At 40.0% G+C, this 19,501-nt stretch overlaps 1 protein-coding gene across 8 annotated transcripts in view; it reads right to left on the minus strand.

The window, feature by feature from the left end:
* Window positions 1-16,931, minus strand: part of LOC113236336 (neurobeachin) — a 545,925-nt gene extending 528,994 nt beyond the window's left edge. For all 8 annotated transcript variants that reach the window (XM_026472364.1, XM_026472367.1, XM_026472366.1 and 5 more), the window contains exon 1: window positions 16,724-16,931. In XM_026472364.1, coding sequence (XP_026328149.1) covers window positions 16,724-16,921 — 198 coding nt within the window. In that variant the 5' untranslated portion in view covers window positions 16,922-16,931. The remainder of the gene's footprint in view (window positions 1-16,723) is intronic.
* Between the last annotated feature and the right edge of the window lie 2,570 nt (window positions 16,932-19,501).

The following is a 19,501-nucleotide window of genomic DNA, read 5'->3' on the forward strand; positions in this document are numbered from 1 at the left end:
TCGATCAAATATTACTGACCACACCGGCAAACAAATATGATTGAATAAATTAAAAAAGTTTTATTTCCGCGCCACATGAATGAATCAAAAACATACTTGTTATAAGAAAATCCTACAAACAAGAAAAACCAGAAAGGAAAACAGACAACAACAAACAGGCGACAGAAAGAAAGTCGCCGGCAATTAGAGTCGGGTTGCATCGAATCCATCGATGAAGCATTAAATCCACGACCTGATCCGCTATCTGTGATTTCATCTTCATTTGCCAAGCAGTTTATTGTTATGCCAGCTTTAATTAAGCCCAAGGCAAATGAAGTAATTTAATCTGTCCTCATTGACGTAGCCCCTTGTTGAGCGCCATCATTAAAATGGTAGAATTATAATTGACGTGATTGTTTATATTCTACTCTTATTATTTAAAAAACCACAAAGACTGCTAAAAAAGCTGCAGCAATTCATACTACTACCATTCCGTTTCCGTCTAGGCTACCTAGCCTATTAAACTATCCAGTCAGGTATAAAAATTTCCGTAATCACTTTAAAGTTTCTGTTATCACTTAAAAGTTCCGTAATCATTTAAAATTTCTGTTGAAGTGTAATAAGATTAGCCCCCCAACCTCAAAATTAAATTTAATTTACTCTGATCCCTTTGTAATGCGGTAAAAACTTATAATAAAATATCCGAACATATAAAGACCGAAAACAATACAGAAAAATTAAAACGTATCAAAATAATTTTTATTATTAAAAAATTTCTGTTCGTTACAGGAGTTTTAAAACAAAACGTTTGGATATATTTAATATATGAATACATAAAATTTATTTATAATAAATATGATATTGTAAAGTGAATGGTTAGCTTTATTTTGAGATTGTTGGATTTTATATTAGATTTTTTGTCTAGAACATTTAATTTTTACATCGTTAAAGTACCTAATTGTTTCAAATCCTGCCTACACCACAATGTAAACATGATTTTAAAACTTAATAGAAATTCCAATCCCCCAGCGTATTGCCAGAGTTGAGCTTCATTTAGCGCTATGACAGCAATCAGTGCGTCTAGAGTGCAGTGCAAATGAACTGCAGTGCTGTTGACTGGCGCATTATTTTGGCGACGCGCCGGCGCGGCGTTAGGGATAGCGGGAGGGGACATTGATGAAATGACATGTCACTTGTGAGATATGCAGTTATCAATACTATATTCATTAGTACAATCGTTTCTATAAAATTTCTTTCGCCTTTCATCTGTATCGTACACGTATCGATCCCTCGCACCCTCTAACAATTGCGACTGATCCTGGTAGTGAACCTCGGAAGAGGCATCATGTCCAGAAGTGGCAGATAATGTTATTGTGTTCAATCTCTTCATAATTTTTAAAACAGTTTCATAGTATTTCCCCTGCGGAAACCAAACTCAAAAAACCGTACTTACTTTTTGTTTCGCAAAAAGTAAGTACGGTAAGAGCAGTAAGAGAGCAGTAATGTGAGCATTACTGAGTTTCGGTTTTTAAGGGTTTTTAAAATCCACATGGGACTTGTCAGCTAATGCTAATGCCTCAAGGTGACGGGCGCAGTGTCCGTGCCCCTCGGATTTTGCGTTTTAAAGCTCTGAGTGGCACTTCAACTGTTATGGACAGGTGTGTAGCTTATCACCAGGCGCACGACTTGTTTGTCCCGTCACTTGGTATAAAAAATACAGTTGTACGGTCGTTCATGATACTAAAGCCAGGCAGATATGTGACAGAAAGATGTGAGCTTATAAAAGAGCAAAAGCGACGTATAATTGACGGCGCTAACGAAATTAAAAACTCCGTGTCGCACAAACGATGTGTCATGAATAATTAACACCCGACTTACACAAGAGATGAAAGTCTGTTTTTGATATATAGTTCACGACTTTGAAGTCTGAAATGAAATTGTTTGAAACTCTAAATTAGCTTTATCATATATAAAAAGGTATTTTGAACATAATAGTAAAACTAGTCGCGTAAAGAGACTGACCCGCGGCACCCATCACGTGCTAGTAACCTAGAGACTACGGAATCGCCATAGCTTCATCAAAGATGTATTCCATCTGTACGGGTCAACTAACTAAGTTGGAATAAGTCTCTGGCAGGAGATATGCCCCACGCCATCATTCTTTCCGCTGTCGAAGCACCTCCCTCTTGGGCATGATCTACCTAGGCAAATTTGGAAGTCTCGGAATAGGTTGCGAGCCCAAGTCATACAAGAAGAGCATGTACGGGTGGGTCCATAGACCGAGAGCGCATGTATGTATGTATGGGGTGTTTCCTCGGACAATAGCACATCTTTTATCGTGCCCTGCGTGTCCTGTATAAAGCCGCTGATGAAGTGTCAGTCGCTAAGTACTTGTCCTCAAAAATATATACGTCAGAGTCGACACGCCAAGAAGTAGAAGTCGCGAAAAATCCCTTTAGTACAATATAAAACCGTATCCCGATGGCCACAAAAACCATATTCCAAATAGAAACATTTAATTACGATCCGACGTTTAATTATAACTTTAATCGTTTGAATAACACGAGCAGCAGAGCCCTATTAATTTATCATTACGAGATTCCAGATTAAAACTTATACCGGCTAATACTCTGCAAGTGCTCCTCATTTGTTATTCAAAAGACTCGTTACGTAAGTTCTTTGTATCGTACCTGAGTTTTAATTTGTTTTCTGTGGCCGTAGCTTATCACGGTAAATCATCAACGTATATAAACTTATCACGGTTAGCAATTAAGTACCCACAGTGACCGTGTGTTAGAACAGCAAATCAATTTATTTACATTGCACTCGTGGTCCTTCGAGCCGGATAAAGGAAGTCGCACTCTTCGCCAGTAAATACGACGACTGTTTCCAATTCCATCCCACTCGATTCGGGACCGACTAATGAAAGTTCAGTGGACTGGGCAATTCAAAGAATCGTTCAACAAATAATAGTATTCGATTATACATCAAAAGTTTCTAGGGATCAATCATGTATGAATTCTCGTATGCCTTTGATCCCTAGACATTTTTGAGCACTGTATATGAATCTGGAACTCACGTGTTGTTGAAAATTAGATCCTTCAAGGATGTTGTACAACGGCAACTTACCTGAAAAATAAAAAGTAAATATTATGGGCACGCAATTTGCGTAGATAACTAAATTGGTCTATAACAGAATTTCGCGAAGCTATCGGTATCCGCTAAGGTGTCAAACTTACAGCCAGCGCACACCGGCGGACGGCGGGGAAAGCATCGAAGAGGATCTTGTCTTGCCCGCCAGCACACACTGACGAGGAACATTCTTTACGATACTACGAGCGTATGCCAGTGGTACCACAATCCGCTGGAATGCAGCTGCGTCTGCCGACATGCCACTTAGCGCTGGGATTTGATTCCATTCCTCTAGCGACTGCATGTATTTCCTCTCCCCTACAGTTTGCCGCTACCTCGGCGCATTTAGGCAGACTCCGGTACACACCAGTGGAGTTTGTCGCACCGGTGGTGGATTCCGGCACATACCGGTGCCTCCCGCCGCGGTATTCTCTAGCGTGCTTTTGAAAAAAGGTATATTGAAAATTATACCTTTTTTTTGAAAATTATACCTCTCAATTGAAATAGTATCATTAAACATCGATAAATTAATTATCCTTTGATTTCCCGTCCGCTGATTTCCACAGGTTCATACATGTACTAACTAAAAACTCTAGAGATAGCAATTATGGTGTCAGAATGGAGAAATAACAACAAAACGTGCTGCCAATCTCAAAATATGAAGAAAGATTTTTTTTCTTTATTTGTAAGAGGATTTATTCTTAATAAAATATTGCACCCCCATAGGAACACAGCAACAATCAAACACACTACATACAAATCAATACATAAATACTATATTTTATACATTTTGCACCATGCGGTACAGCGCTCTGGCGACTTTGGATGTAGAATTGGTTAGTATGCTGTTGCACAGACCCACACTTAGTATTGGCAACTTGAATTTGATGCCCAGTGGAAGCCTCTCAGTCTTAGCCTCGCGCCGGACGTACTCCAAGAGGACGTGGTAAGCATCCTCCTTCTTGTTACAAATAGAGCAGTTGGGAGACGTTGTCTTACCCATCCGGTAAGACTGAAGTATTGTTGAAGATATAATTATAAGAAACTTGTGGAGTAATTTCACAAAAACCAATCAATATTATGGTAGAAAATATTGTGCTATTTAATAAACTTAATGATATGATGAAGGTTTACGTATGGTGCTGGATTTACTCCTAAGTTGTGTTCTGAGTTAGGTACCTAAAACAGGACAGTAATATTTGCTTGTACGAAATAAATCTAGCTTTCATCCATGCAATCTATCCAGATTTTTTCGTTCATGAACGTCTGTCATGAATGGGTTTGATTAAAAGAATCAAATTAACCTCACACGACGAAAATACAATTTCGACATAATGCACCGGCAAATATTTGAAGTGACTCTGAGCAAATGATCGTCTATGAACATAGTATTTCATTTGACGCAGCTTCGTAATAATTCTAAGAAGTTTCGTATTTGATGCATATTCAACTACGCTCATTTCACTACCACAAAGATATTATTACGCCAGTCTTCCGTTGAGGTGCATTGGCATCATTAGTTTCCCTTTTGATTGAACTATCCTTTTTGAGGACCTAAAATAAGTAAAATAGAGCAGATTGTTATACATATTTAACAGATATAGTCAAGTGTAAATGAATCTTTACTTACTTACTTTGGTCTCTGTAACATTCTTATCGTAACAGGCACAGAGTTGATTTTAAATCTAAGTCTCAGGCTCGATATGATTTTGACCCTATGCTAGTGATAATTGCGTCCCTTCCTGACCACCAATTCCCGACCTTCTATTCCTTATAATTGACAGTTCTATAACTGCGGCAAAATTGTTTACCGTCGCTAGAGCCAATGAAATATTTGCCCGCCGGGCCGGTGACACTTTGATTTGTTATGATATGAAATACTACAATAAAGATTCTATTGCACATATTTGAGGAATTCGATATTGCTGCGTATTTCCCCGGTACGTACTCGTGAATATCGCAAAAGCTATTAAGGAATATGTAAGGAGATATGCAGCTGCATCTCTCTGCTATTAGAATGCAGCTTTGCTTCGTGGTTATATATATACAAATTCTGTAAATAAATCAGTACGCAAACAAAAATAGCGGTTCGGAGGTAAGAAAGCGAGATTATTTACTAATTTACCTGAATCTCATTCCACCCTTCGTACCCACCAATTAAAGCTACCTTAGTGTTTCTTACGACTCCTACAAACCACGAATCGAAAGTAATGTTCGTAATAATTTAGCTATGAAACTACTTTTTTTGAAGTTCTTTATCTACGACAATGAAAAATGAAAAATAGTTTATTTCTACCGTCACAGACTACAAAATTCTTGTTACATATATTAATAAGTACTAGTTGTATTAGCTAATTATAGTTTGTGAGGAAGCTGGAATCCAAACTGGGTCGAAACCTGTGTTATATCTTCCAGGCCCCCCAACAGTGAATAAAAGAAAGCGGTGAGGATATTTGCTTAAGTTCCTGAACGGCAAAGGGCTCTCAAATATCAATTAGGGTGTAACCAAGGATGACAATGTATAGCAAAGCCATAAAGAGTTATGATACTATTTCTAACCTTAGAGTCATAGCATTCGCCAACAGCATCGCAGAGGCCATTCAAAATGAAACCGCGGTTAGATCATAAATATGGAACACCATCCGGCACACTGCTCCCAATCAAAGTTTTGCCAATTCCCACAGGCATTCTATTTAAAGTTAAATCGAAAATTTATTTCCTTCATAAAAATTATACACAATGACAGACGAATAGCTTTTACAGAAGACAACAAATTGCAGATGTTATAAGTACCCAATTTAAAGAACTGCGATGGCATTGTATGATTGCCAACTCGACTACCAAGTATGATGACAATGGCATACATTTTGTTAATGTACATACTTTATACTTCTATAATATTGACACAAAACAGTGCAATATTTCTTTAACATATTTCTCTTTATGTGCGCTACAGAGAATCTGCTAGATTTTGGTTGTCTACTGAAGCCCTATAGTTATTAAATTCCAACATTTATCCCAAAATTTTTTAAATGCGCAGCAGCTTAACAACACGTAGCACCGCCTGCTACCCCATCAGTCACCATCAGGTGCTTGTCAACTTGGAATCTATTATATTCAAAATATTTTTTGTTTTAATTCTCCTATATAGAACGGTAATTTTATATCTTAAATCATATTATAAAGTAAATCAATCTTTCAATAAATAAGACAAATAACACAATCTTTAAGTTTTTAAAGCGAATGAATATAAAAACTAAGTCTTTAGAAGACGAGAAGCCTGAAATGAAAGAGAACCTGAGACTTTCATTTCTAAATTAATGAATAATGTAAAGTGCTAGAATAAGCTGTATTATACTAGATGGAACCGGATTAAAGCATGAGTTAGTCTAGACTAAGACCGAAGGCGTCCAAATAAATGTAGCCTCATATTTCTTACTTTATTAATCAAAATCCACAAGACAAAACACAAAGGAAAATATTTCCTCTAATCTCTACTTTGGTTCTGAGTTACTTGTGTATTGCGCCACAATGCTTCCTTGTGTTGTTCCAATTAGTATGAACAATGTCACATCAAAATCGACCAGAAGGAAATTCTGGTGGTAGCAGTGCCGGTGGCGGGTAGGGTGCCCTCACAAACAGCTATATGCAGCAGGGCCCGGAATCAGAGAAGGTGCTGTAATCCTTTATAGTATTTATTGTATTATAAGTATTCACTCTTAGGCAAGCCATTGCAATTACACCTACCACCTCCAAGCCGCTTTAAACACGCGGAGATTTTAGTGACAGCATCCGGGCGGCGTTGGATTCGTGCAGATTCGCCATGACATCGCTATGCCTTTGGTCCCGGCTGTGTGGGCTGCGCTTGAAGGTTGAAGCGGGAAAGTATTTCCATTATTACTTTGGATAGTTTTTCGGCGCACCATATGTTACGAAATTTATTGGTCAATTTCATTCGTCACAATCGCTACGTCCCTATCAATATGCGAAGGAAATGGAAAGAAAACAGCCCAAGTAAGCCCTTTGTGCCGACACAAAAGGTACCAGGGGAGCATAAATAATGTACGGTCAAAGATGAGATAATGGAGTCGCCCTCGAGGAAATACTAATATGGGCTGCTCATATAGCCCTGACGCAATTTTAAATATTTGTCGCTTTTAATAAACGCAAATTGCAAAATGAACTTCATATGGCAAGTATGTCCCTTAATTGCTTGCTTGAAGGCAACATGCACAACATATTTACCCATATTTACGTTAAAATATCAAACCAGTGCAATGTTTATGTACAAACAATCCCTTGTATTCCATCAAATATTCAAACACGAATTAGGTTGTCAAAATAATCAGCAACTCATTAAAGGCGAGTTTATTAGAATCAATCCTTCAACATTGTGTCTCACAGACTCCCCTTCCCCTCTTAATCCCTTTACACCCCTCTATCACCCGGGCGTATGTTTTATTCATGGTATAAGTCTCCCAAAACACCGATTTGGCTGGCGTCCATTTAATTTAAATCCGGGAGAAGACTCAAATTGTACAGCCATTATCATTGTAGTTTTACTTTCCCTTAAAAGTGTTTTCGACTATTGTTCAAGGAGGAATACAAATATTCACACATTACACTATTAAAAAAAATTGTTTAAAAAAACGAATTAAATTTCGTTGAAAAAGAAAATTATTACAGGCATTATAAGCCAGGAGACAATAAAAATAATTCCAGGGCAATAATTCCAGATGACGTCACAACCCTAATAGAGCCACAGTAGCAACACATTAATAATCGTTTTACTAAAAAGGAATAGCACACCTACTACTTACTACTGATTGCATGTACCCAAGTGAATTAATGGAAACAATGAAAGTTTTTGTCTACACACATATCATAAATCTCTATAATGTGTTCAAAAACCGCAAATTACGACCAGCATAAAGGTTTTGTTAGAACAAATTTCTTATCTGTGAAAATGTTATTGCGTCATGTTAACATCAAATTCGATGTTGTTATTACATTCAAATTTCGAACATCTCTGAAAAACAAAAAGGATTTGATTGGACCTCAATTCTAATATTTGTCGAGATAAAGTTTTATTCGAAATGAAATGTCAATAGCAAACTATTTTGACAATTTCACACGTTACCTGATATCGAACGATATGATAGTTGAGGCCGATTCTAGTTTTTCTATGAATTAAAAATAAAAACTACGGTTGTGACAAGCGTGAGAAAAGTTTTTTTTTTAATTTGCCGCCATTTCGCCAGTCGTAATATGCGGTTCCTGAACACATCACAGAGAGCTTATAATATGTGTGTAGATAAAGCAGTGTATATAGCTGTACATAATTAGGCATTAAAACACTCGTGAGATGTTTTTATGAAACTCGCCTGTAGCTTGTTTCATAAACCCACACTCGTATTTTAATGCCTTTCATTATGTAACAGTCACATAAACTACTATTAATCAAATAGCCAAGGACCTTTAACCAACCACGTTTTTTAATTTAGTTTATTTTAGCAATTAAATTATGTTATGTTGGTTTATCAAATTATGCCTAAATATTCACCATTTTCTAATTCCTTCGTACAAAACAAAGCATCGCTAAAATATGCATGTACCAGGAATCAAGCAGTAGCTGGAGGTGCGCTAAAATATTCAAAAACGGGCGCGGGCAAAGGATGAGAGTGCGGGGTGAGCCTCCGGGATGCGGGGTATGAGAAAAATAATACACTGCGCAGGAAATGTTCCAAAATTGGAATACAGAATCTTTACGATGTGAATACCGGTAATGTGGTAATATTCCTTTTGTTTACGTTGATCGGTACATTGTACAACTGTTAATAGTGGGAAGTGTATTTTCAATTTGTACGGTTAACTATTGATGACTGCGCGCCGTAGCTAACATCGCGTAGCACACATATAGTGTCGTAGCAAAATTTATGCTACGGTATCGTAGCGGTTCATATTTTAGAAGTTTGAAATATGTATAATTAATTTCGATCATTAAAAGCCCCGTGTTCCACATATATTTTCTACGTAGTAAAGGGAGTTCGTAACGCGTTTATACGAATATCTACACAAATAAGATCTCTGTCAGTCTGTCAAGCTAACAATCTGTCTTGCGGCGGATTTTGCGACGACACCCGGTACGGTACGGTAGCGAGAGCGAATGTAATAAATAATATAGCTTTGTGTTTATCTTGACTGTTTTCTTGATGATTGACATTGATTTCGTGTGTATTACGCTGAAATAAAGGAAATGAAGGAAACAAAGGAAATAAAAGCTTTTATTATTCAAAATGTCTAACTGGCAGATGTTGATTTTTAAATATTAACTTGACGGAAATTATCTATTTCTGTACTCTCATGTCCATTTATTGGAGTTTGTTATGAGTTGTATAATTATTGGAGTTTGTTATGAGTTGTATAATTATGAGTTGTTACAATATTAGTTCACAATCAAGCTTTAAAAGTGATCTGACGATTTGATGAACAAAGCTTGCAGTACTGTTACCGCTGGAGCACCCCCTAATTTGAAGCTAATGTAAATCGAAATGAGCCACCGTCACACTAGGTTGGTATATCACGTGTATTTAGTCTCTCTCCATTTCAGGACAAATTCGTAGGAACATCACGATGCTCAGTACGTACAAAAATCATAATAATATAGCTGAAGGGTCGACAAGGATAATTAAATACAATATCTGAAGATGCCAAATGGATTCCGCGCGTAATTCCTTCTTCCATTAATAACTGACTGCTCCGTTGAGCCTCTGAACGCCTGGTGTATTGCGATGGTTCTACTCAGCATCCAAAAGCCACGTTATTGGTTATTTAATATGTTGTCCATATTTCCTCAGTTATATTACGTCGCTTGTGAATGTGTGAACTTCAACATTAACGAAATTAGAACCAAATAACCTCTTGAAACTGCCAGTTGAACCTTAATAATATTTTAAACTGTACATGCTACTTCAGAATCTAATAAATATAGCCTTGAGGCCCCGAATCCTTAATATAAACAAGTTCCGTGTAATTTGAAACAAACTCCAAAGTCCTCTTTAAACAAATCGTTATAATCCTAACAGCACCAGGGTCAAAGGAAAATCGTGTAGGTTGTAAACTAACGATATTATTAGTACCAGGGATTTAAATCCCTGCTAGTCAAACAGATGTCTAGACAACTAAGTAAGCGCTATGATTAAGTTGAATTCGGTTTACATTTGGATAATTTTTCATACTGTTTTCATTTCAAATTCTACAATTTTAATTATTTTTTTAAGTGACTGTCTTTTCTAAAACAGACGGTTTCTAAATTGCTTGGCCATCAGATATAAATACATTACATCTTTTTTGTAATATCAAGTGACGGGACGAACAAGTCGTGCGCCTGGTGGTAAGCTACACGCCTGTCTATAATAATTGCAGTGCCACTCAGTTTTAAAACGCAAGGATCCGAGGTGCGTTGCCACTGCGCCCCTCGCCCTTAGACATAAGTTGACAAGTCCCATGTGCCAGTAATTTCACCAGCACACATACTCTTCAAAACCTGAACATAACAATGCCCACATTACTACTTCGCGACAGAAATAATATGTGAGGTGGCAGTACTTTCCTAGACGAATTCCTTCACAAAGAGCTCTACTAAAGTAAATTCAGCAAGTCGATTTTCTGTCAGAACTTAGTTGACACACTTCTGTTTGATTAGATTAAAAAAAATCTCCGGAAGTTTATTTTAAATGTCAACGTTTCAATCAATGTACACAGAAAAACGTTGGCATTCGCCTGGAATTCTCAAAGATGTACAGCATTGTTCTTAACGGACCCAGGCACTCTTACTGCGACCGCCATATTTTAAATAACGTTGCCTTGATGTATTACCTCATATACTTTATATTCCGCTTAAGTCCTGTCCGTGAAACTTGGAGGAACGTTTAAAGAGAATTCAGCTACCTGCGCAAGTGGCACCAGCGAGTTCGAGCCAAGATTACAGCGCGAAAACTTTGCCAGGTTATCTCACAATTGTACATTAGTTTTAATCCAAAATGGATTGCCGACTTCATACCTGTTTGGATAAGGGATTGCCAGTTATATTGTTCCAGTAAAGTTTTATAAATCAAATCGGCTGGAAAGACAATCAGATCGATGGCCCATTTACAAACCAAAGTAGCCAGAAAGGAAAAATTATCCATTTTATAAAAATGGCTTTGAAAATCTATTCATGCACAGCAACGATCTCGGTGGTTCAGCGGTAGGCATTGTAGACGCTTGCTGGAGAAAGTAGTCCCGGGTTCGATTAACGGTTGGACTAAAATTTAGGACAAGTTTTCTAAATTTGCTCGTCTAGATGTTCTGCATAGTGCCCACGAGTAAATTTCGTAGCTCTGGTACCCATAGTTTGAAACCAAGGTTTATTTACATATGTTTATATAAACTTATAATACTACTGTTATTTTTGTAACTTCTTATATGAGACAAGCAATTGAAATGATACTATTTAACTGGTATAACAATGTATAATTTTGGATATTGTACGTCTTTCGGGTGGATGACACACACGTACACATTCACACATTCCACACAACTACACACTTACAGACACATGTACACATACTGACACTCACACACACTAACACTTAGGTTAATCTATTTTTAGTCTGAAAAGTTAAAAATTACTGTAATTAGTGAAATTTGTATTAGTTGTAACACCAGTTATAGTAGATATTAAGGCAGTCAGTTTGTTCAGCAAATAATAAGTTTGTGACCCTTTTGTTGCCGCGACTGGCACCGCACAAAGTATCTCATCTCATCTCATCACATTTGTTCCATTTATTATTTGTGTGAATAATTCCCGTTTTAATTTTATCAAATTGTTGTATATACATTTTTCTTTTTTAATTTTATCAAATTGTTGTATATACATTTTTCTTTTGTGTTTGTTTGTGTTTTTGGTTCGTAACTATTTATTTATGTTTAACGTTGAATGTTTTGATCGTGTTTTGTTTTAGTTCTGTTTTGTTCCGTTTTCTGTTTTTTTTGTCTTTTGTGGTATCATTGTGGTTAACAAATAAATGTATTTTCTTTCTTTCTTCTTTCTGAAATGAACGAATAAAACATATTTTTTTATATAAGGTCATTGGTGTTGTCGTCTGGCACATTATTATTACCTATGTATTTATCAGGTTCAAGAATGAGCCAACCAACGTACTAATTATTACTCTAATTTGAAGAATCTATTTGATATTCTCGCCTCTCCCATATACATTTTGATTTTTAAATGAAACAGACATATTCCCTGGCATTTGCACAGTTGGCCATGGTCAAGGATTCAAGTTCAAGAACCGGCGAACGATAACTGCTGTACTTATCGGGCAGAACTGTTTTCTGCATATGTGCTGGAAGCAACACAGTACTGAAATCCGGCCGCCTCAAGTAGTTATCGATCCTGGTTCGAAATAATCACGTTTGCGAATAAAACAATATGGAGGCCACGCCCCACATGTTTCTCGGTTTCGATTTTCACAAGAGCATTATCATGTGAGATGGTAACGTCAAGAAGAAATATTCGCGAGTGCCGATCGATCGATCCAATATCACAATGTCCAACTTTTTTTTTTTTTTTTTTTATAAAATATAGGTGCGCATTTGACCTCCATCTCACCTGATGGAAAGTGACGATGAGGTCGACGATGGAGCATGCACACCTAAATAATGCCTATTCACTCTCGCCTTGAAAAGGTCCAAGTTATAACGTTCAGGGAACAAGTCTGCAGGCAGGGAATTCCACTCCATAGCCGTTCGCCATATAAATGTGGAAGCGTAACGCTTCGTGCGAATCTTTGGAATATCCACAACATAGGGGTGGAACCCAAGCCTACGCCTAGTCCCCCGGTGATGGAAAGGGGAAGGCGGAATTAAATCATGTAATTCCATCGCACACTCTCCGTGATATATCCTGTAAAATACCGATAAGCAGGCAACTTTACGGCGGTGTTCAAGGCTCTGCAGCTTCGCCTCCACTAATTCCGAGTCACCTATAAGCCTCTTGGCACGGTTGTCAATTGAATCCAAAGTGGCCAGTTGATATGTCGCAGAGCCATCCCAAAGGTGGCAGCAGTACTCCATGCACGATCGGACTTGTGCTTGGTACAGCTGGAGCAACTGTCCCGGTGTAAAGTACCGCCTCACCCTGGAAAGGATCCCAAGCTTCCTTGCTGCATTTTTGGCCGTGGATTCAATGTATCTGCCGAAGTTCAAATTGGACGACAGGTCCATTCCAAGTAGCTGGAGACAATCGGCTAACGGTATGGATATATCACGAAAAGTCGGAGTCAGCTCAAAGGGACTCCGTTTTGTGGAGAATAGACACGCCTGCGTTTTGGTAGCGTTAAATTTGACAAGATTGGCATTGCCCCAATCGGAGACTGCCTGGAGTGTCAAATCTAAACGGCTAACCATGGACTCTCGACAAGACTGGATTTCCTCTCCACTGACCCTTGCATTGGTCAAGTACCTATCTACAACTGTGCTGTCATCAGCATACGCAAAGGTACCTGGAATTAACATATCATTGATATGCAGCAGAAAGAGAGTTGCAGACAGTACGGAACCCTGAGGAACTCCGGCATCTATCGCCATATGTTCGGAAGAGTAGCCTTCTAAGACCACTCGAATCGAACGTTCGCTCAAGAAATCCGAGATCCAATTGCAAAGGTCAGTGGGAAGCCCATAAGAGGGAAGCTTGCTTAAAAGGCTTGCGTGCCAGACCCTGTCAAAGGCTTTAGAAATGTCCAAAGACACTGCAAGTGCTTCGCCTTGCTTTTCTATAGCCTCGCTCCATATGTGACAGGCATACACAAGAAGATCCCCAGTAGATCGCCCTCGTCGGAATCCGTACTGGCGATCACTGAGGAGATCGTTGTCTTCAAGGTACGATAGGAGACGGTTGTTGAGTACACGTTCCATAGTCTTGCAGAGTATGGAAGTGACTGAGATAGGTCTATAGTTGACAGGGTCAGCTCTGCTTCCCTTTTTTGGTACAGGTTGCACGTTTGCAAGCTTCCACGACCTGGGAACTACACCAGTCTCAAGTGAGAGGCGGTACAGGCGTGTGAGAACAGGAGACAACTCAGGTGCACAGTTACGCAGGACTATTGCTGGAATTCCATCTGGCCCGCTAGCCTTATTCACGTCTAGATTTCGCAGAGTTCTAAGTACCTCTTTTTGGCGTAAGCGAACTGGCGCCATAGTGCAGCCAGCCTGAGGTAAAGTAGGTGGTAGGGTCCCTGCGGCATCTAGACGCGAATTTTCTGCAAAGAGTGAGGCAAAGAGATTCGCCTTCTCTTCCGCAGTATGAGCCAGCGAACCATCTGGCCTCAGCAGAGGTGGCAAAGATGGGCGACAAAAGTTCGATTCGACCGCTTTGGCCAGGGACCAAAAGGATTTGCTGCCTGCTGGATAAGAGGCAAGCTTGGCTCCTATGCGGCGCACATGGTCGAACTTGGCCCTACGTAACATGCTTTTGCACTTCTTGGCGGCCTTATTAAAAGCTTTCTTCATGTTCTGAGTACTCGGAGTTTTGCGTAGTCGAGCATCTGCCCAAGCTTGGTACGCGGACTGTTTACGTGCTTCAGCACAACTACAATTAGCGTTAAACCATGGACGAGCTTGGGGTCCATTGGGTACATCAGAGTATGGAATGTAATACTCCATACCCAAACGCAAGACCTCGACTACAGCATCAGCACAGCTCGACGAGTCTCCTGAAGTAAAGCACGCCTGCCAGGGATATGACGCAAAGAAATGGCGCATTTCGTCCCAATCTGCTAACTTGTATCGCCACACCCGTCTCATACCACTAGGGCCCTGATCGGGTGGGGAGTATACGGATACAGTTTTCACCAGACAATGGTCGGAAGTACCCAGTGGGGCCTCCACAACCACAGAGTATCGGTCCGGATCAGTTGTCAGCAGAAGGTCCAAGCAATTAGCCGTATGGGATTCAACATCTGGTATCCTAGTGGCGCCACTGACAAGCTGGGATAAGCTTAGCGTTAACGCAAGTTTACGCGTCTCTCTCCCAGCGTGATCGGTCTTCTGGTATGGGAACAACCATTCTTGATGGTGTGCATTAAAGTCCCCCAGAATGACTAGTTGCGCCGCTGGGTACCTATGCTGAATCTCATCAGACGTCTCACTTAGATATTGGAACAGCTTGGTCGTCTCCTGATCTCCACTGTGCGATCGGTAAACACAGCAGTACACTATTTGTGTAACTCCTGTGTCAACCAGAAGCCATAAAATTGAAAAACTCGGTGCCTCAAGGTTCTTGAGACGCTTGACACAGATGTCATCGCGAACGTACACACAGACTCCGGCACGAGGTACGAACCTGTGCTCCAGAGTATACCCGGGGTAGCTGAGGTACGCTGCGTCAGTCGGACATCTGATCTGCGTCTCTGTGAGGAACAGCAGCTGCGGTTTGTCGGTTTGAAGGTGGTAGTGGACCGAATCGAGATTTGAGTGCAGACCTCGGATGTTAGTGAGGTGCACTTTTAGTGGGAGGACGTGCAACCGCTGTGTATACTTTTTTCCATTTTTAAAGTTTTTCATTCAGTTTTGGAGAAGTGAATAGGCAGGAGGAAGGCAGTTGAACGAGGCACTGCGTCGTGTTCAACCAAGCAGCAGACTCATACTGCCACACGAGGTTACAATCGGCTTGGAGACCGCGGGGACGCCCGAACCCCCCCGGAGATGGCCACCTGGTCCTCCCTTCCGGTCGCCAACCGGCAAGGTGGAGCATTCCGGGATTTTTCGTTGGGTGGCGGGGCAGCCTTTCACGGGTGGCTTTCCCGCTACTTGGGCCCCCAACTTCCCACGGTCGGCCAGCGGTGCACCGTGCTTCGGATCCCGCTAGCCTCCAGAACCGAGTGCTCAGTGTGGCAGTACAAGCAGCTACAACTCGCCGTCAGACGCAATGCAACTGTTCAGACCCGACCTCCAAATGGCAACTCCCGAACACGAGTCGGAACACGGTAAAAACCATTTGGCGACTCGACTGCGTCGGGAGGGTGGTGACTAGCCACGGCCGAAGCCTACCACCAGTAGTTATTGCTCTTTAGCACCACCCAGGGGTCACTTGTAGGGTCTCAAGGGTAAACCTACGGAAGCGAGCAACATCAACCCCCAAAAACTTATTCGCAAGAATAGTCATGGCTGTGCTAACCGATTGGTCCCGACTGATTTTGGCGCGGTAATTTATAAGTATAATGTCAAGTGTAATAAGGCATCCTCTGTTGCACAAGTTCGTATTTCCGTGCTAGCTAGTGCTTAATATAATATTTTGGTTGGCTGATTGGCGTTACCACCACACATGATAATGAAAAAAACCATCGGTTTTCCCCAAAAAAAATTCAAAACGCATTATTTCTATTATTATTTTGGGAATTTATTTAGATTCTCGCCTTTCCCATGACCAAAAATATATAATTATATCCATAAATAACGTTGGTGGTCTTTAACAGACACCTCAAATCGACAAAAATGTCCGACGTTCTTGTGTGTGGTGATTTCAACGTACCAGAGCTAGACAACTTCCGCATATGATGTCACTTACCGAAAAAGCTTTGAGGAACACCAAGCACTGTATGATGCCCTCCATCGTATCACCGGTCAGACAAAAAGTTCCAGTTAGGTGGCGGCCTTTCTTGTCACCGATGGCCGGTGCTGCGGCGAGACTGGCGTGGACGAGGGCTCCTCGGGGTCTTGCGTCTCGGGTGGCGCCGAGTACGCCCGGTAGCGGCGTGCCGTCCATCAAGCGAGCCAGCGGGTCCATGACCCGCGGCTAACTGTTCTCCCACATTGTTTGCACTTACACTTTCACTTTTAACACTTTCTTTTTTGGCACTGGGTTAGAAATGATACTTCTTTAAAGTTCCGTTGGGACACAGAACTTTCAACAGAAAATTTGGCACTTGGACACGGATTGCAGTCGGTAATAAATATCAATATACGAGATGGAATTATAGGAATATTGTATTCACAACAATGACAACTGAAGACGATTTTGGTTTTGAAAAGAAGGACCAGATAACCAGAAGATTAACAGGTATGATCGCCGTCTACAGCAGAAGACAATGAGCGGAGCGGTATCACGCGGTTGACGCCTCGACTCTGGCTGCTCGGTTGGCAGAGACTTCTACACTCTTCGCAACTACACTGCTGCGTTTCCTTCCAGCAGTCACTGTTCATTAGCAACGTCACTAGAGTGTATATCAACACTCCGATTCCAATTATGATGTATATTTCCATACTGTGTTTTCGGATTTCACACTAATTTGGCACATAACCTACACTTTGGCACTTTAAATTCCGGGCTGCGTTCCAAAACAAGGTTAAAGCTAGTAAGCGAAAGGTTGGATCGAGTTCCAACTTCTGTGTAAACAATATATGACCAGTTATTGGTAATTACATATATTTTGGAACACTGCCCTATGCGTTACATCAGTGGCCATGAATCTTGGATGCAAACAGGATTAAACGGCGTTGTTATAGGGGAAATTATAATAAAATCAAATTCGCGTCCGTTCATTTGTCATTTTAACGAGTTTTCACCAATGTGAATCGTGTAGACGACGGTATGTGCGGTAAAAAGAGGAATTAAACGGTGAATTATACGCGAATTTCCCCCCTCACAACCCGCAGCCCTTCCTCTGTTCGTGAGTGACTTGGGAAGCTGGTGTAATTCCAATCTTTGTCGGTTGTTACGTTCATGATTTACATACGGCGCGGGCCGTGATTTTAATGGAATCATTCGTAGCGTAACGGCTGTTTTGCATACAAAAACTCGCGTTTCGGACCGGAATATGTTGTTTTAGAGGCGAAACGACGAATATTACAAATTGGTTTTTGAACGAGTGCTCGTGGCGGAATACTAAATGAATTGGAATATAGCTTTTTTTGTTGGGTATGCATTTTCAAGAGATTTACACACGATACAATATACAAAGATGTTACACGTCAAACAAAAAATTTGCATAACCGTTTTAATATTTTCGGCGCTGGATATTTCTTCGCTCTGTATTTATTCTTCACATGGTTTATTAATTTCAGCATCTGGATCGATTGATCGCTATGCACTCTCGGAAGGTCCAGGAATGAATCTACTTCTATAAAACAATTTTTATAAGATCTACCAACTACCAGCGAAAAGTCAGTATTTTGAATTTACCAACTAGTTTTCACGTTATTGACCTAATGTACTACCACCTCGTTCTCGAAAACATACTGATTCATGTTTTTAGAAAATATTTTCCAAACCTAACAACGACGTGTTTACTTCATATCCCTTGTGTGCCTGAATGTTAAGGCAGATTTTATCCATATTTGTACCTATTCAAAATAATGAAGCCACTTTTTTCTACTGAGATTATATTTTTGTAAATCATATCATCAATCGATCGTCGTTATCTAAAGGTGTGATAGATAATATATAGCTTATTTTTTATAATAAATTTCAAATCATTTGAAAAAATTAAAAAAGTGCTTTGGATTCAACAGTTCCCGATAAAAAAAGATAGAATCAGAGCACGCAGTCGCAAATACAGAGCTTTATTTAGGTATATTAGACGTGTGGCAAATCATTTGTGTCATAACGTATACGTTTCTGCGTTATTTTAAAGTTCTGCCATCGTAGGAGCTTATTAATTATCGAAAGGATCCTCTGTTTGGCCGTTTGTATAATATTAAAACAAAAAACACAAACAACGCTCAGAAAACGGAAGAAAAACACTACTTACTTCGTCGTGTGTTAATAACGAGTTCATTTAGCAATAAAGAGACGCAATCGCGACAACTCTTGACATAGCTGTTCATCAGAATTACTGACGTCCGCTACACATTACCGGAAATGCTGAGACGAGGCAACTTTTTGCGAACTGTGTCAGGCTGTTTTCTTCCTTATTCTGATTTATGGCGTATATTTGTGAAAATTTGGTTAGGGTGCTTTGCAATAATATTGGACATAACTATAGTTGACGACATTACCGCCTCAGTCAGTCATCCATCAGTCACCACGCGATCTGTAAAAGGCCTGACACGTTGGTTTGTTTGAAAAAACAAATCCGGAAAAATACATCCGGAATAAAAGTTTCATTTCTAACAAGAACTGGTTTTTTAATTATGTATTATCATGGCATGTCACAACCTCGTAAAAGTGGTACAAGCAGCGACAACTTGCAGGGATGCAGCTACGGAGTACGCAATTTTACGAGGCATACAGCGTGCGTCTGCGCATTGATAATCTCTAAAGTAAATTCACAACTGACAGAGCATGTCGGAATGTACCTCTTTTTGAGAAAAGGCTCAAAAGTTATTAACTACTGTATTTCAATAC

The sequence above is a fragment of the Hyposmocoma kahamanoa genome, unplaced genomic scaffold, assembly GCF_003589595.1.
Source record: "Hyposmocoma kahamanoa isolate Upper Pololo Valley unplaced genomic scaffold, ASM358959v1 91, whole genome shotgun sequence".
NCBI lineage: Eukaryota > Metazoa > Arthropoda > Insecta > Lepidoptera > Cosmopterigidae > Hyposmocoma > Hyposmocoma kahamanoa.